The 19,050-nt window shown below is 37.1% G+C and overlaps 2 protein-coding genes across 2 annotated transcripts; one reads left to right on the forward strand and one right to left on the reverse strand.

Annotated features, from left to right (window-relative positions):
• The first annotated feature begins 638 nt into the window (after positions 1 to 638).
• LOC129238255 (uncharacterized) lies at positions 639 to 4,953 on the forward strand. The gene is made up of 2 exons (XM_054873295.1): positions 639 to 1,162; positions 4,847 to 4,953. Exons 1-2 carry the CDS (start codon positions 700 to 702, stop codon positions 4,951 to 4,953), a joined length of 570 nt encoding a protein of 189 aa, XP_054729270.1. The 5' UTR covers positions 639 to 699.
• A 2,105-nt stretch (positions 4,954 to 7,058) lies between these two features.
• On the reverse strand, positions 7,059 to 9,319 carry LOC129239330 (serine/threonine-protein kinase WNK2). Its single transcript, XM_054874767.1, has 3 exons — positions 7,528 to 9,319; positions 7,286 to 7,458; positions 7,059 to 7,205 (listed from the first exon to the last, which is right to left on the reverse strand). The coding sequence occupies exons 1-3, from the start codon at positions 8,523 to 8,525 to the stop codon at positions 7,159 to 7,161; spliced, it is 1,218 nt and encodes a 405-aa protein (XP_054730742.1). The 5' UTR covers positions 8,526 to 9,319; the 3' UTR covers positions 7,059 to 7,158.
• Between the last annotated feature and the right edge of the window lie 9,731 nt (positions 9,320 to 19,050).

Genomic DNA, 19,050 nt, shown 5'->3' on the forward strand with positions numbered 1-19,050 from the left:
TTTATCAACGCAATCTTCAATGCGATCTCCATTGAGCAGTTGCTCTCTCCATTTACCTCTGCTCCTTCGCGAACCGAAAGTACTCGCAAAAGTGCGCATAAATATTTTTGAGTGCCGTTTCAAATTAGAATCAAAAACGCAAATGAACCTTAGAACTTGTGTGGCAAATAGCAATCAAGGCAACGCGACAGCAACGGCAGGTGAGGCCAATAGTGCGTGCGCATTTATTTATTTGTACATACGAGTTTATGTGCCTATGTTTATACGCTCGTAGGTACGTACGCATAAAAACGTCCATTGCGCTTTCAAAGCAATCGCACAGATGCCGGTTGTGATTACACCCGCTGCTAAACAATCAACGGGCGTACCGGCGTGTCGGCCAATTTATTTGGTTGCCGGCGCGCCGCTGATGAAGCGTCTCAAAATTTTTGACATCTTTATTTAGATGCGCGCATATGTGTGCATATGTATGTGTGTAGGTACGTTTTGTATTTTATTCGCACACTGTCTGCAGTTAAGCTACTATAAAAGCGCGCGCATAGCCAGTACTCACATTACATTGTTTGTGAGCAACAAAACCGACGCACATACTCCCACACACAGAGACGAGTGTGCGACTACACGCCAAAGTAGTTCTTCGAATTTTCCAATTTATTTTGTAGCCCTTAAAAAAGGATCAATTATTGAAGCGTAGAAAAAATGTGTCGCATAAGTGGTGCCAATAAAATGTTTGCAATCATCGTTTTCTGCTGCTTGGCTTCGGCTTATACGCAGGCGGCTATTACCAACAATTCGCCGCGTCCCAATAACCAATACTCGGGCTACCAGCCAAATGATGCATCTGCTTCGGCATATTTTACAAATAATCAAAATCAATATGTACATAACAATCATATTGGCAGTGGCAGTCAGCAACAACAACAACAGGATTCTGCGGAAAAGAATGTTTTAGATCGTTTCCACCATCGTTTCCCGGATGGCAGCTACGAGTTCCGTTATGAATTGGCTGATGGGACGGCGCGGTATGAACGTGGCTACTTCCTAATCTATGACAAAATAAAGACTCTGGTCGTGGTTGGTTACTACTCCTACCGTCAAACCGATGGACGTTACATCACTGTCTTCTATAATGCCGATCAAAATGGCTACAGACAGAATCAATGTGAGTATGACTTGAATGTAGAAGAATGACTTGAAAAAGTTTTGACCAAATTTATTGCATACAATTATAATTTTAATTTATTCAGCCTGCTTATATTATAGAGTGTAGATAACAAATGTGAATTTCAGTCGAATCGGTATTCGTAATTGCAGTCATTATACTTAATTAGAGGTCAGTAGCCGGCGAACAAACGCGTTTAAACCTTTTGTGCGCGAAATAAAAAAGTTGCTCACTCAATGATGCCCGCTCTAGGATGCGAGTACTTTTGAAATATGAAACGTCTCAGTAGTAGGAGGTACTAACCAACCTTTTTTCAACGGCACTTCACTTCGAAGTGGGATGCATATCCTAATTTAGCATTTGGCAATTTTACTAGAAAGTGACAAATATACTCCACCGAGCATAAAATGTGCTTTAGAATATTTAGAAATGTAACTTACAAATTTAGATTTCTTCTAAAATTCATTTTATGCCCTCTGAAGTGTAGATTACATAAATTCTGAAAATCAATTGGCTATGCTAGAGTATATTTGACGTTTCCAGAAATGTAATAGGTACCATATTTTATGCTTTCTGAAGTGTAGTAAGTGATTTCCGAAGCACTATTAGAAAGGGTGTGTTACGTAAGTGGCTGAAGACTCATCACTTTACAAATAGGTTCAAAATTTTCTACCACTTAAATACTACATGACTATGAGATTACCTTAAAATGTTCGCAAGAAGGCCCATTATTTCTAACAACTTCTCAAGTGTTGCTAAGTGCGCGATTCCATGTCAAGTTATCCAATATTTTCGTAGCATTGTCGTAAATTTTTATGAAAATTGTTTAATTTGAGGGTTGGTTACCCGCTACTAAAATTTAAATTTATATAATTTCATATGCGAAATTTTATTAAAAATTAACCTGAGAAAATTAAAAAATTTTGAAATTTATTCAACGTTGGCATATTTGATATAGAGTTTTTTATTTCGTTTATTTCAAGTCTAAAACTTAATTATAGTTTTTGCATATCAACTAGAGCTAATATGAGCTTAAATTACTACAGAGATTTAAACAAATAAGTTAAAAAAAGTGTTTAGAAATTCATGAAATTCGTTCTTTGACACCGAAAAGTCAAGCTAAGTAAAACCTTTTGATCTCATTGAACTCTCTTAGTGCGCGGGCGATAGCAGCTTTACGCGCATAGCTGATGTTAAGAGATTCAAGCAAGACGAAATGGGTAAGTGTTGCGTAGAAATCTACACGTAGTAGGGATGTGAAAGTGAATGCTCCAAAATTCCCAAAAATTTTCATTTCAATAAATTTTTTATTTTGATTCTAGAAACTTTTTTAAGTGTACTAAAGTTTTTTACGTGTACTAAAGTTTTTTAAGTGTACAAAATTACAAATTTTTTTAAGTTGAAAAATTACCGTTAAACAAAAACTGCGATATTTCACATCAAAAAATTCTATACCAAAATTTTCAACATTGCATAAATCTCTAAATTAAAAATATTTTTTCAGATTTTTTTTCAATTTTTTATTTTATTTATTCAGTAAATTTAGAAATATGCACATTCCCCACAGAATAAAACGAAAAAAAACGATAATTGTTCATCCTAATCTCTATATGATTCATGGCAATTTAAAAGTCTCAGAACAATTGATGACAATGTCAAAAATACTGGGATCACTTGACATGGGATCGCTCAGGCATGAAACCAAATAATTCCTGAGAAATTTTTGAAATGAAAAAGCAGGAAATCCAATGCAGAATTTACTATATGAATGATCGAGCAATGCGAGCTTCGCACATTACTTGCAGATGTATATATGTAGTGTCATCCCTTTGTCGAACCAAATAGCACTGCTTGAGTGGAAAAGTTTGGCTAGAACCACCAACAGGTAGTTTAAAAATGAGTAGCGTAGAAAAAAGGAAACTCTATAAACTAGGAAACTATTATAGGGCAGCCTGTCTGACTCCACAAGTTTTATAAATGCATGCATAAGTGTGTATGCATACGCGTTTGAAGTATTAATTCAATATAATGGGAAATTGTGTGCAAGCGCTTACCTCTGGGAACAAATTGGCCGAATTGAGATCTAATTGTGTTACCACAGCTAGAACCATTTATTCGCCTAGCTAAACCAACCAGATTCATCAGGTTCCTAATGTTCTAACAACATTTACATTCAAGCAACAGTCCTTGCTCGGATATAAGTCCGAAGTACATCTCATGACGTACTATACTTAAATTTCGTCAACTGTTACCTAATATAGGTCGACCGGAAAAGGGAATCCGTTATACAACAACCTGCGTATGTACAGTGGTGAAAAATTACATAACAATAACAAATATAAAGCTATAAAAATCTCCTGCAAAACTACCTTTACAGCGGAATTAATAGATCAATAATCAAAAAAAGTTGTTTGAACGTGGCCTCAAAAACTTTCATTCAAGTCAGTTTTTGAATATCAAAAAGAGTCCAAAAATACTTGTAAATATTTTTTAACTTCAAATATGCAAGAGGCAAACCTTATTTCATTAATTATGTATGTACGTACAATAGCTGAATTTTCAATGTGATTTTTAATTTTTTTGGAAATTTTGCATTTCAATAATTTATGTTTGAGTTTTTTTTAATTGAGGCGATAAAATATAGAATGATGAAAATGCCACAAAAATAATATATTATGATAGAGGAGAAATATGTACTAGTAATTCAGTGCTAATTTACATGGGCGTGAAAATGTTAATTATCTACATATATGTAATGATAACTTACAGGGAATGTTAACTTCCATGCTGTGCAATAATTTAACATTATTGAGTTGGCATTCGCTGTTAAACGTGCTGTTACATCATTAAGATGACGAAGTGTATGTTTATAACTAAACAGAATGGCTATCGGCCACAACAGTTGAGTTCAGTTTCAATTCGGCTTCGACATAAAACCTTTAACCTTGGCCGATCATTTCTTAATATTTACTCCCTCAGAAAATTTCAAAACAGACTGTGGATTTTGCATTTTAGCGATGCGATTTGCAGTAATAATATTGGGAAAAATTAGTTTGCACTAAATAACGAAATGGACAAATATGAATCGAATTAATCAAACTTATTGAATCAAAACCCACATTTTCTGTTGAAAAAAGTTGCTTTAAAATATCTATATGCTCCTCCATTGCCCCTAGTGGGCAATTGTTCATTGCGGCAGGTCAGCTACAAACATAGATGGTATCGCTTGCAAAGTGACAATACCGATGATTTATTGATTTTACATGGGAATATAAAATTATTCAACTATGAGTCTTAGATAATTACCACATATCCATATGTAAAAATAAATTTTTTTTTATTTTTACAAACATAAGTATAATCGTATGTTATGAGGTGAAATTTATGTGATTTAAACTTATCTACCTTTTTAGATTTGTTATTTTTGGATTTTAGAAAAAGAAGTTGCTTGCTTATTACTTAAAATTTCCAGTTTGGTAAACGATTCCGTGCCACTCATGAACTACTACTAGTTTACGTCACATATAGGAACGAAAATTTAATTTTTTTTAATTCTATTGAGAGTCTTTCAAGCATTACTAAACACAAGAAACAATAATATATTATAATTAAAAAATAATATTCATAAGAAAGAAGTTTACTATATTTTCACAAATTTTTCATTTTATTGCATTCTTATTTCAGCTATTACTCCACAAGTCTACCCCAACTTACCGCGTTCGATTGAGGTGCCACAATTCAAGGAGAGTGTCGATTATGCCACAGAGAGCCCAAACAAGGGACGCAACTAGATAAGTTGCTTTCTTTTTAAGAATCAGTATATGCGACCTAAAAATTATGAAGCGAAAATAACAACAGTATTTACATAAACTTAAGAAACCTAACACGAGATTAAAAGTGCCTTTTGTATTAAAGTAACTAAATTGGTTTTTTAATAAGAAATATAAGGCTATTACTAGCCAAGAAAGCTTATCAAGTAAATGTTGTTTTCTAATTCCATAGAGACTATTGTTAAATCTACATATACGATTGATGAAATCCCCAGAAGATGTTCTGAATGGTTAGACAAATTTTTTGAAAAATTCTACTCCAATGCCTCATAGAAAATATTCCACTGGTGGCTGCCAGCATAAAAGATTATCATTAACTGTTTATTCGTATCATCATATTTCTTAATATGAGCCTTTGCACGACCGAAATGTACATTCCTAAATAAAAGACACAGCTTTCTACACTTCGATGGTTAAATGACATTTTCAGAACTCCGATTGGGAACGACGGCTTCGCTACAACATCACCTCCTCTTCCAGTTGTGTTGATATATCGATCGCAAAACGGTGGCAATGCTGCTTAAGGGTCCATTTGAATGGGGTTAGTATCAGGTATGTGAAGGGGGTCAAATACCTGGGGTTGACCATGGGTGAAAGAATGTGTTTTACTCTACACTTGTTGCAATTGAGAGTTCGACTGAAAGCAATTGTCGGGCAGATACGACGCATTGTCAGGAGAGACTGGGGTCGTCGTGCTTTTCGTATTGTATATCGGGGTATATTTGTGGCCTGAGCCACTTATGGGACCGTTGTATGGTACAAATCGGCAAAGCTTGCAGGTATTGTTTAGTGCACCTCCTTTTGGCGTGGTAATCATATGGCGTGTACCCACTGTCCGTCTTATATTATACCTTTATCTGAAGATTTGGCATCTGCAGTAAAACTGAACGTAATCAAACTGAAATAACAGACTATTTTTTGGCCAGATGAAAACTTTTAATGATGAGTTCATTAAAAAAAAATCAAAATAGTGTATGTTTTTTTTATTGTTTGATCTGAAAATAAAAACTAAAACGCATCTTTTAAAAAATGTTGCATTTTTCGTTGCATCGAGGTTTTATTATTCTATAAATATAAGGGAACTATAGATATAACGAAACATTTGTCCAACCCCTTCAACTTCGTTATAAGTTATCCAGGCTTCATTATACTTATAAATGTATAAGAGAGAAGCTTTTTCATGGCAAAAATGCGCTCGGAGGTTTGCGATTACTTCCCGAGGGACAAGAAAACCTTGTCTATCATTTGGTGTACTGTGCCCACAGTGGGTTTCGATTCACGCTGGCTACTGCGGCCACTTTATAAATACGAACCCATACGCACTAACCTTACAAAAGTAAACCTATCGGCCAGTAATGTCACTACTTCCCGGTAGGGTTCACTCTTAGCGGTAGAAGTAAAGGAAGGAAAGATAAAGAAAGGAGTAAAATATATATACTTGTGTGTTTATTTGATACGACCAGTCAGCGACAATATCACCTTCTTCCATTCAAAATACAAAATTTCCAAAATAGATGGAGGCGGCTTGACGATGAAGCATTTCTGGGGTTAACGCAATGAACATGCATAGAAGTAATGGAGAGCTTTGCTTCTCGGGAAATGTAAACTTGACTTTAAGGCGGCTTAAAGAACCCCTCCACCTTTACCTCTCGCTGTAAGACACTCAGGCGTTACCTGCATTATTAAGGAAAAATTTCAAACTAGATGTGTGGCCTTAGCACCCGCCTGCCCTCCCCCTCATCGTATCGAACACGACAATCTTTCAGTTGTAAATAATATAGTAGGTCTGGAGTGGCCATCAATTTAATCTAACGGCAGGCCCAGGAAAATAATTTATTTACATATATGGACAGAGTGGACGCAAAGTGAGCGAAGATGGTAGATGATTGGGTTTAAACGGGCATGTGGCAAGGTGGCTAGAGGCATGTACATAGGATACCTTCTAATACACTACAGTAGACCTCAGTAGTCGTGTGTGCACTTTTCTAGCTCTCCCTCCATTATAAACTAATCTTACCTGAGACGAGGGAATAATTTGTAGTTTTCGAAGAAATGTAACGTCCTCATTAATGCTTACACATGCTTTATTCAATACATTTATATACTTATATATAGGTACAATTTGTAAAAAGGATCGATTGATTTAATACTGGACTCCTCCTCCTTTTATTCATTTACAACTTTACACGGGTGTTCATTTGAGCAACTTTGCACTAAAAACAAAAACAAAAAACGAAATTATTTGCAATAATTCAAAATTAGTAAGAAATTAAATGCTTTTGACAAGAACTACCTCCAGTAACACGATAACCCCTCTCATCGGCAATATAATGAATCAAATTGAACTTGTTTTTCGTTGGATCCACCGGCACCGAATAGTAACCAGATTGCACATAAATTGTTTTCTTGCCAATATGTTTCTTCGTTATCTTTTTATAATCAGTTAATCCATTACTTAGTCGCAATCTTCAGCAGAAAAAGGTTGACATGAAGAAATTTCCTTTTTAAAAGACAAACAAAAAACTCAATACTTACTTATATTCCTGAATGCCCTTTTCGGAAATGACTTGATAATTTTCCAACACAGCAACATCTTCGCCACCAGGCTTCTGATAGATTGGCGTCGTCGTGATGTATGGAGGGCGCTGGGTAGTAGTCGAATACTGTGGCAATGGTTCTAATGGGTATTGTGGATAGTATGGAGGTTTAGGGTGCGATGTTGGATATTCAGGATACAGTGAAGGGTAAGTGGGTGGTCGAGGGCGAATTGTTGGACGAGTTGTTGTTGGCCGTGTTGGTGGTTTTGTCACCGGATGTTGTGCAGGGTAATACGGTGGGAAATATGTGGGTCTGACTGGCGGTGGTGGTGGTGGAGGATATATTCCCACGGGTGGCCAAACTTCTTGTTCTTCGTCAGAGTCGCTCTCATCCATTTGGGGGAAAACAGTGACTTGATCCTCGTAGAATGGTGCGAAATACCCAGCATATTCTTCCACTTCAGCACCATCTTCATGGCTGGGTTGTACTGCAGCTGGCGCTAAAGCTGGTGAAGTGGGATGTTGTTGTTGTTCATGAACTTTATCCACTCCACCCGACTGCGCATGTATGGTTTGTTGTTCCTTATCAAAGTCTGCGATTGCGCCAATTTGCTGCAAATGAAATGGTAATCCTTCATCGCTGTGGTGCACAGAATTGTCCACTGGCTGGTTGGGAGACCAACTGCCCACTTGATCCTCAAATGTGGGTACGGGGTTAATTTGCTGTGCACCCGATTGGGCATGTATGGTTTGTTGTTCCTTATCAAAGTCTGCGATTGCGTCAATTTGCTGCAAATGAAATGGTAATCCTTCATCGCTGTGGTGCACAGAATTGTCCACTGGCTGGTGAGCAGACCAAAGGGCCACTTGTTCTTCAAATGTTGGTATAGGGTTAACTTGCTGTACACCTAGCACTTGGAATGGCACCGTATAGGATGTGGTGGAGTGAAAACCAGCACTCAGTAAAGTCGTGAGAATAATCACATTGAAAAACATTTTATGTTTTTATTCAAAACAAAAACAAAAAAATACTTTCTTTCTTGTTCGAATTTTCAACCGCCAACTGGCTTCCACGCGTGCGCTCTTGGTAAACGTTGTCTGTTGAAAGATCTGTAGCTACGTCTCGTTGCAGTCTTTATACACCACGCAACTTAAACTTCTTACCACTTCTTTATATACCCACATTTCTAACCATCCACACATTACTTGGCAAACGCATCTACATAAAAATATATGTACGGATTTTGTTTACGATCCACGTATATTGCAAATTCTTGTCATTTTAAAGTAGAGGCGCGCATGCAGTTTTTATTTTTATTTGTAATGCATTTCCTCCCCCAAAATCAACAAAACTTAAATTTAATATGTTTATTTCCGTCAACCGGTTTGGCTCATTGCACGCAATTTCGGGATAGTGGCATTTCCCAAGCGACCCTTTCCACTTCATATAAATACATACGCACGTATTGACTTATGTTTATTTGTTTTACCATTTTCTTTAATCTTTTGCGAAATTCTTTCCATCACAAAATTTACTGCTGAGGGCATTCTTATTTTTGAAGATTATTCTTCTTTTTTTATTTTTTGTTTGTTTGATGAAATCTGTTACCAGTTAAGATTCAACTAATTAAAATATGTCCAAAAGAATGTAAGAGCGCGGTAAGTATTCTTACGCATGTACTAGGGATGTAAAATTTCGGGATTTCCGTGATCTTGTTTTGTACTTCGGGATCCCGGGTCTGTTCCGAAAGTGTTTGATTTTGTTAAAATTGATTATTAAAAAGTGTAACTCAGCCTATTATAGTATTTTAAATCAAAAGATTATAACAAAGTAATATGATTCTTAGGAAATCATATAGGTATGTACATATGTTTGTATGTCTGAAATCCCTCTATGCCTGAAATCCCAAATAACCTGCGTCTTCATCTACATCCTCAATCCATCTGAGCGGCGGACGAAAGTGCCTTCTTCTCTGCTTGTGGCACTTTCCAAAGCGTCTTTCTTGGGGTGGGTAATCGGTGTTAGCCCATAATGTGTGACCTGCCCATCTCAGTCTGTTGATCATTATCGTGATTATTACAGACGGGCACACGTACAGTTTTTTGAGTTCATGATTGTAGCGCTTCCGCCATTCGCCTTTATCACATATCATCCCCAAAGACTTTCCACATAACTTTCCTCTCAAATATCAGCAGCTTCCCTGAGGGGAGGTTTCACTGCCGTATAGCAAGATTGGAATATTAATTGAGCGGTACAATTAAATCGTCGTTCTTCTGTATAAAAGGCGGCTCTTTTTGTGATAGCTCCAAGAGAAATAACGGCGGTTCGCCATAAGGATTCTATGATCAATTTCTGCAGACATTTTTTTGTCATGATTAATGGTGACTCCTATGTATGATACTTAAATTCCTTCACTACTCCAATAGAGTCCGATGAAGTTACTTTTGGGTTCAACACTTGCTAACGGGATTGTTGATAAAAACGAGTAATAGTCTCTATCACCACCGTTCGCCATTCGCTTAAATATGAATTTCCTTTTCGAAACTACTGGCATATCAAATGGACTTCTATTGAATGAAGTTAGCTAGTTAAGGCTCTATGCAACTTATTCATCAGACCGACTATTTGTTGTATTTATCGGTTACTATTTACTGTTACTCTTTTGCATTCTAAAAGCGCATCTACTCAACAGAATTTAGAAAAAATCCCGAAAATCGCGGGGTCCCGGGACTGCCATCCCTAATGTGCAGATACAAAGAAAGATATGATTGTATTTTAAGGAGGCTCGTAAACTGTTATTGAATGTTGTGATACAGTTAGTCGATCGAATGAAGAATGGACTTGAGAAGCGCCCACCTGCGTACACACATGCACACGCAAGCGAAAACATCAGAGTCTCGTTCATGAGAGAGTCCCATATGTATGTATGTATGTGCTTATATACGTATAACGAGCTAACCGTTTAAATAAGATAAAATATGAATCAGCTAAAAAATGTTTATAAAAACTAGTTTTTTTTTACACTTAGAAACAGAATGCCAAACAAATGTATGCAAAATATACTCATAACGGGTGCTTGTTTGCACGCATGCACGTATATACATATGTATATGTCGTGATTTTGTTCAGTATTTCGTTCTTTAAAACTTCCAAGTAATTCATACACGCGAGCAGCTTTCACAAATTATGGAAGATCATTTTCAAAATGCAAGTTACGTGGGTCTAACTTGCACAGCACTTAGCCCACATTACAATGCGCATAATTATTCATCATCTGAGCAGCACATACGGAATACGAGTATAATGAAGCGACTTATTTCTATATCCACTCTTATGGATAAATTCATCAAATACGAGCTCACACTTTACGTACCGAGAAAGTCATCGTCTCTGTAGAAATGAATGTGACTGGGGTCGCGAGTTGTTACCATAAAAACATTTTTAGACTCATTTCTCGCTTAACTTGCAATACCTAAAGTGAGAATAGGCTTCATAGACTCTCGAGACACCAACCGCACCACCAACAGAAGGAATACCGTACCTTTATTGTTTTACACCTTTTTTATTTTGTCCCCGATTCAAGTAGACCAAGATCTTGTTAAACATCGAGATCTAATACTGCTCAGATTGCTCTTGGAAAGAATTCATCAGCGTAATAGAAAGTTGTAGGTATCCAAAATTAATTATTTATTGAGGGAATATTATAAAGTATCCTTAAAGCGAATGAGATATTTAAAAGATATTGGAATTCGAATTAAAATTTTGGCATAAATTCGTAAAGAGTTCATTTTACTCATACTTTATTTTACTTGGATAAAAAAATAAAATTATTCACTCAAGAGGAAAGTTTAATGTTAACCATAATTTTGCATAAACCTTCAAAAGTCGTTGGTGTACGCTACAGCAGGTGCCTTGTGACTCTTTAGTTCGTCATCTCAATACCAGTCGTCCATGGGCTACAGCTGAAATCACTGAACGAACGCAAAATTAAATTTTCTATAACACTAGTGTACTGGAAAAAACCCTTAATATCGTATAATATCGTAAAAATAACGTCAAAGTTGAAAAATAGAGAAAAAATCAAAAAAATTCCAAGCCTCGTCAGTTATCATTTCAGAAAAATTGTCAACACACAGTCAAAAAGGTTTGTTTTTGTTCTTTCGAACTAAAAAAAAAATAGAAATCGGATGGAAATTGGCGAAGTTAGGAATGATTGTTCACACCAACCTTCGAAAAACGGTTTTTTGGCCATAAAATAAGGTTTTGGGGTTGTATTGGAAAATTCTCCTATAGCATTTTTCTTAGTTTTACTATACGTACAAGTTGTGCTAGGTCTCCATAAAAGTATAATATAACTGTCGCACAGTATTATCATTCAGGCTTTCCCAATTTAATTTTAATTTTTATAATTTTTGCTTAATTTATAAATTAAAATATTCCCTGGTTGATTCTCAACTAACTTTGCACACAAAAGTTAGTTTACTTTCTGTTATCAAATTCGTAAAGAACAAAGTAGCTGTTTGCAGATGATGCCACCTTTGCATTCCCTGCATCGTGGAGTTCTACCTTAAACGCTTCCAGAAACATACCATATGGCATACAGCACTTTATTAGAGCGAACTTTTTGTGCCCGAGTTATCTCATAAGCGATACCAGCCTGTTGGTTGGCCCCTTAGGCCATGTGATTTTAATTCTATGGGCTTCTTTTGGTAAGAATATATCAACTCACTAGTCTAAGCTGACAAACTGGCTGCTATTGACAACTTGGAAACAAACATTCGGCGCATTCTTAATGCGATAAGGCCGATATTACTGAAAAAAGTGAAGAGAAATTGAACAAGTCGCCAAATAACAGGCAGCCCACAATTATTTTAAATCATTTCATTGTTCAGCGCATATATGAAAAAAGTTTTGCAAAAAAAGAAACACCCGTTAAAGTCTCATATGCATGTAATGTATGTAATTATAATTTTCATTTACCTTCTTAGAAGCTCAGATCTTGACGGAAAAAGCATGGTTAGAGTAATCACATCAGTTTATGACCAAATTAATTACACGATCTTATCAATCACTTAAATTGACGCATTAACACCCAGAGTTGTAAAACATACTTAAGTGAAAAAAAATGTAAACCTACATAAACATAAAAAAATATGACTTCTTTATGGTAACATCACAAAAGCGTGATTGTCGACCATAAATAGAAATCGAGTGAATCACAGAATTAATGCATGTTGACAGGCGCATTTAAATTAGTATTGGTTGTGCGACGGCTATCAAAGCACTCAGTGCAAACTGTACCGAGAATACTCGTAACTAGCAGTGATCCTGTAGCAACTACACAAATTATTCTTTCTCTACCGTAGGGACTGCTAGATACTAAAATTTACCCTTATTCATACTCAAATTAAAGAAGGCTGACTTCCCTGAAAGAGTATTTCTTAATACTCTATCTAAGGTTTCATGGAGTGTATGCTGAAGGACTGAAGCCCACCGGAAACAATCTGAATGGATCTAATCAATATTCAAATTTAATCAGCCTATCGGAAGATGTTATAATTTTTGCAAATGGCATCGTACGTCAATCAGATCAGCAATGAAGAAGTAGAGGTCAAAATAAATATTTCCATAACTCAAAGTAAATTATAAGCTTTATTTTATTTTTTATTAAATTATTTAATATTAATCTGTTTTTCATAGTCTGTAAAAAATACTGCATTTGAGGTTATTAACTGAATAAATAAAACTAATTTTTTTAGTATTAAAGTTATTTTAAAAACATATATTAGTTGGGTGATTAATTTTGCGCACCCTACAGCTGTAGGCCCAGCAAATTCACCACATTCATTAATCTTATCTAAAGGGCTTTTTCCTCTTCTTGATTGGCGCGATAACCGCTTGCGTGGAAACACCTGTCGAAGCCAGGTTCTTCTCCACCTGATCTTTCCAACGCAGAGGAGGTCCTCCTCTTCCTCTGCTACCACCAGCGTGCAAAGGTCCAAAAATCTTCCGCAGCATTTTTCTCTCAAACGCTTCAAGAGACGCCTCATCGGATGTTGTCATCGTCCAAGCTTCTGCGCCATACAATAGGAGGGGAATGATGAGAGCCTTATAAAGAGAGGTCTTTTCTACTCAATTGCCTACTTAATCTAAAGTAGCACTTGTTGGCAAGAGAGATCTGGTATTAAGCAACATCATCTTGCATAGCCGTAATTGTTTTACGAGGATACCAAATCCAGACTACTTCTCATACTGTCGAATGCAGCCTTGAAGCCGACGAAAAAATGGTGTGTGTCGATTCTCGTTTCGTGGGTATTTTCCAAGACTTGACATATTGCGAATATCTTGTCGATGGTGGACTTTTCAGGTCTAAAGCCACACTGATAATATTAAGAATTAGAAGGCGATATTTAGAAGGCTAATCCCGCGGTAATTGGCACAGATTGCAGTATCAGCCTTCTTGTGGATTGGACAGAGCACACTCGGCAAGCATGTTTTCATCCGACCATATTTTGCATAGGAGCTGATGCATGCACCATATCAGTTCCTCGCCGCCGTGCTCGTACAGCTCAGCCGGCAACCCGTCGGCTCGCGAGGCTTGCTGTTCTTTAGCCGCGTTATCGCTATTCTCACCTCGTCATGGAATAGCGAAACGACAGTTCCGTCGCCAACGATTGAGGTAACGGGATCTTCACATTCTCTCTGGCATGAGCAGCTGTCACTACTTAACAGGCTCGACAAGTGTTCCCGCCATAATATAAGTATGCTATGGATGTCAGTCGCCAGATCACCGCCTTTGTTCTTACAGGAAATCGCCCCGGTCTTGAAATCTTCTGTAAGCCACGGAACTTTTTGGTAGAATGTTCGGTTGTTTTTCCTATTGACCAGAAAAGCGATCTGATATGGCTCGATCGCAGCGTGGCTCTATAGGCAGCATCTTTTCTTTCCGCGGCAACATAACATTTCTCGTCGTACCAATTGTTTTTTCGGGCTCGCTGGAATCAGACTTCTTCTTCGGCGGCAGTACGGTAGAGAACGAGAAATGTTGTTTCATGACTCCTGCATGCCGGATTGTTGGGTAGTACTCGCCGAGAACAGGAGTGAGAGTCGAGTGGCGAATCTCCTAGCTGTTAGATGTACGTTTTTTGCTGCACAGAGGCGTGTGCGTAGTTTGGCTGCATACGAGCCCTACAGTCTTTCTGCAAGGAGGAAGCCTTTTGATAAGAAGTGCAATTTTCGACTAAATTAAACCGTTAAGCTACCTCCTGCAGATGTCTCGAAGTGAGTTTATAAAGTCGAATTTTATAGTTCCATCAGCAAAAACGAGCCAGAGTAAATGATGCACACGGTTATCTGAACTCAGCCAGACTCACAAGGTCCGACGCCTAATATTGTTAAACCGACCTATGAAACAATTTATTGAAAGCGCATTTTACTTGCATAGTTTGATCATCGTCTTTGCGAAGCCACCAAGCGCCAGCTAGAAAATACGCTTCCTACTGAGAGAAAGTCAGTTTTGACTTAGTCACCAGATTCAAGGCTTAGCCCACTTTGACATAAATGGTAGTTAGTTCTTGCAGTATCGTTTCATTACCCATAGTGCAGGATACTGTTTACTATTTTCATCAAGAATCATGAATAGTTTTGACTTGGTAGGTCCTAACAGCCTATAAAGGCTTTGGTTATTTATTTTCCTTCACCAGCATTTTAGTTATTTAGTTATTATATTATATATTAAGATAATTATATTATGTATTTCGAAAATGGTTACTTTTTGGTGAAACTTCATAAAAATGCATAGTTGAAATTGTTTAACTACGTTACAAAAATCGACGCTCTGTGAAAAGTATTCATCCCGCGCTCAGCCCAACTTATGATGTTCAGCGATGGGGCCCATTTTTGGCTTAACGGCTACGTGAATAAACAAAATTGCTATATTTGGGCTGAAGAGCAACCCGAATCCATTAAATGTATTGAAAACAACCGTTGGGTGCAGCCTATGGGCTAGGGGAAACACCGGCCCATATTTCTTCAAAGACGGGGCTGGCGACAATGTAACAGTGAATGGCGAACGCTATCGCGCCATGATAAACGACTTTTTGATGCCACAAATTTAAGCCCATGATCTCTTGATTCCAACAAGATGTCGCTATTTCCCATACAGCCCGTGAGACAATGGATTTATTGCGTTGTCGTTTCAGTGAGCAATTTATCTCTCGTCTCGTATCAGTGGATTGGCCACCAAGGTCGTGCGATATCACATCTTTGGACTTTTATTTGCGGAGGTGTGTAAGGTCTAAATGCTTTGTGAATAAACCAGCTTCGATTGAGGCATTGTAAGTCAACATCACTAAAGTTATTCACGAGATACCGACCGAAGTCCTCCAGTGACTCATACAAAATTGGTGTTAACAGATGGCCAAATTACGGCGCAGTTACGGGCAACATTTGAAAGGGATTAGCTTTAAAACGTAAATGCCACGAATGGTTCTACGCATAATAAAAATTGCCCAATCAATTTCAATTTTCGTTGTTTTATTTCAATTTAAGATACGATATCTCTAAATTGATCACCCTTTACTTTTGAATTTGCCAAAGTGAGAACTTAACATCAATAACACAGTTTCGAATATTGACAGAAAACGAACTTTATTTGAAAATTGTCCAAGTCTTTTCGAATGCGATTGCGCTACGGCGCACAGTGTGACTTTTTTTCACTTTTAGGATGCCAAAATTAATAACAGCCAAACCAATGGAGCAATTCAGTTCAAATTTTGTAGTGTGGTTGCAGATACCTAAATCTGATTTGAGAATAAAAATGGGCGTGATACACCCACTTTTTCTCCTTGCCCACATATAAGGTAAAATTTCACATAATCATATTTTCTACTTTAAAAGCATTTTCCAGTGCCAATTTAAATACAAATTGTTTAGATTTCTTAACTTTAGCTTAGAGGCTTATGACTAATATTTAAAAGATTTCATTCAGCCCTTGGGTACCTTTTTATACTACATTATACTGATCAATGAAGGAGATAATCACAAATTGTTTCAATGATAAATATGTCACTAATCTTTATTTTATTAATAGTAAGCCAATAAACAGTTTCTAAAGATTAAACATAACAAAACATAAACACTTATTCGAAAGCAATTATTCATAATACTTCTTCCTGGGCCAGCAATGCAATTACATCTTGAGGCAAAGTCCCGCGCTTGGTTTTCGATGGCTTACGTAAGCTGCAAATGTAGGGATCGGATGATATTAGAAGCCTGTGCAATAAATCCTCATTGGTTTGAGGTCGTGAACTTTTCATTGTATACCATTCGCGATAATTTCTGACATCTTTATTTCTCGATTCTTGCGCTTCTTCGGAAAGCTGACCAATAGGAACCATGCATGACGATATTATATGTCTTGAATGGAACAGTATTTTATGCAGACTGACTGGCATATTATACCACTCATATTCCCTCAAATAAATATCGCGTGTGTCTCTCACGTACACCTCAAAGGCCTCAGCATTTATCTGAAATTCACACGCTAAGCAAGACAATATGGTGAAAAGCCTTTTAAAGAGACATAAGTTAATGCCTGTAATGTCTGCAGTAACTTCTGCATTACTAAAAAAACGTCGTGCTGTGTTTCTGTCATTTGTATTGGTAACACAGTTTTTTATACGCTCTCCTAGCTTTTTAGTATCCCCGTCTCTTCCGATCACCGCAAAAATTTTCTCTAACACCACATCACGACGCGTTTCTTTTGAGCTCGTCAGCCAAATTTCAAAAAGTTCTTTCCGAGGAATCGCCATGAAAACTTCTTTTAAAGCTGTGGTAGCAAATTGTAGCAAAATTTTATTCCAGTATCTGAAACACAGAATCCTAAAGGTCGTTCGCTGTTAAAGAATGGACGGAACTCGATAGCCCAATATAAGTTTTTCTCAGTAAAATATCAAAAATAATATTAAGCTATGGCTGTTTTAGTGATATTTTACTGAGCGGATTTGTATCGATAGTAAAAACTTTATAATCCTCTTACTTACCCTTGAAGTACAAAATTGTTGAAATTTATTCAGCAAATACTCAATTTTATGAAATTGATACTTATTCGTATTATATCTTTTGACAAACTTCACAGCGATGTTCGGATAATAAATAAAAATTATTCAATTGACGCACCGGCTTGTGTTTGTAAACGGTTATCTTTCTTAAAACTATTGTTTTGATAAATTTTGAGTACACTGTCGTAAAATTTGGTCATTTTTACACAACATACCGAAAGAAAATCATTTTCGCAGAACTTTTTTTTTTTAATTTTGGCATCCTAAAACGATAAAAAGTCACAGTGTGCGGCGTTAGAAAAAAAATGATCAAAAATCCACTTTCACTTTGTTTTACTAAAAACTGCGTACCCAAATCTTTCTTTTGTTTGAATTCAAACATTAATCAGATTTAAAACAAGCAACAGAAAAGTAGTCAAAGCTGATAAAAATATCGCGTTTCTATCATTGTAAAAAGGGTGCACGAATACGAATTGTATAAATAAAGTGATCTTTTCTGACGGAAAATTGTTTGGTAATTTTCATTTTTCGTTGGCGGCAACACTGGTTGTGATCACATCAAGAGTTCGCTTACAAGAAGATTGTAGCCCATTAATGGCTTAAATTAAAAAAAGGGCTAGGTAAAAATAAAATATTTTTTAAGGTTTTTTGATGTACTGAATTCAAATCTGTAGTCAAAGTTTACTAATTCGAATTAGTGGATACAATATGGCGGCAATGGAGATTTCAAACAAGGGATTCTCTATTCTGTGACTTTTTCAACCTCTTACTGGAAAACATCTTTCACGCTGCCGACCTTAACCGAACTGGTACTATCTACCACAAGAGCGCCATGCTGCTGGCATATGCCGATAACATCGACTTTATCGGCGAAACCAAACCGAATGAGGGCAAAACAAAGTACCTGCTGTCAGTACCTGGAGATCAAGCGGAGAATAACCCTTGCCAACAAATGTTACTTTCGGCTCAGTGGACAATTGCGAAGTAGAGCTCTCTGTCGAAGGACCAAACTGACACTCTACAAAACGCTCATCATTCCCGTCCTGCTTTATGATGCAGAAGTAGATGATGAACAGTGGATGAGAAAGTTTTGGGAGCTTTCGAGAGAAAACTTCTCCGTAAGATCTTTGGTTCTCTCCGCATTGCTGAGGAGTATCTTGTACGGCGGAGCAGCAAGCTGAATGAGCTATATAGTAAGCTGCTACAACAACAACAACAACAGATATGTAAGGACATAGACATAGTTAAGCGTGTACGAATGCAGCGGCTATGCTGGCTTGGCCATGTCTCGGGTATGAACGCAGACGCTCCAGCAAGGCGATGCTATGGCACGGTACTTCAAAAAGGAAGGCGAGGGAGGGGAATGCCACATCTTCGTTGGAAAACCAACAGGACCTGTCAACGCTCAGGACTTCTAGCTGGCATCAGCGAGCGCAGGGCAGAAACAGCTGGAGCGCTG

The sequence above is a fragment of the Anastrepha obliqua genome, chromosome 2 (genome assembly GCF_027943255.1).
Source record: "Anastrepha obliqua isolate idAnaObli1 chromosome 2, idAnaObli1_1.0, whole genome shotgun sequence".
Taxonomy (NCBI): domain Eukaryota; kingdom Metazoa; phylum Arthropoda; class Insecta; order Diptera; family Tephritidae; genus Anastrepha; species Anastrepha obliqua.

Bases quoted from the DNA above. Each gene is read 5' to 3' on its own strand.
- LOC129238255 (XM_054873295.1), top strand. From the start codon at position 700: ATGTGTCGCATAAGTGGTGCCAATAAAATGTTTGCAATCATCGTTTTC. The intron at 1,163-4,846 runs GTGAGTATGACT...TTCTTATTTCAG, and splicing joins TGGCTACAGACAGAATCAAT to CTATTACTCCACAAGTCTAC.
- LOC129239330 (XM_054874767.1), bottom strand. From the start codon at position 8,525: ATGTTTTTCAATGTGATTATTCTCACGACTTTACTGAGTGCTGGTTTT. The intron at 7,459-7,527 runs GTAAGTATTGAG...TTTCTGCTGAAG, and splicing joins AAGGGCATTCAGGAATATAA to ATTGCGACTAAGTAATGGAT. The intron at 7,206-7,285 runs GTAGTTCTTGTC...TTTTGTTTTTAG, and splicing joins GGGTTATCGTGTTACTGGAG to TGCAAAGTTGCTCAAATGAA.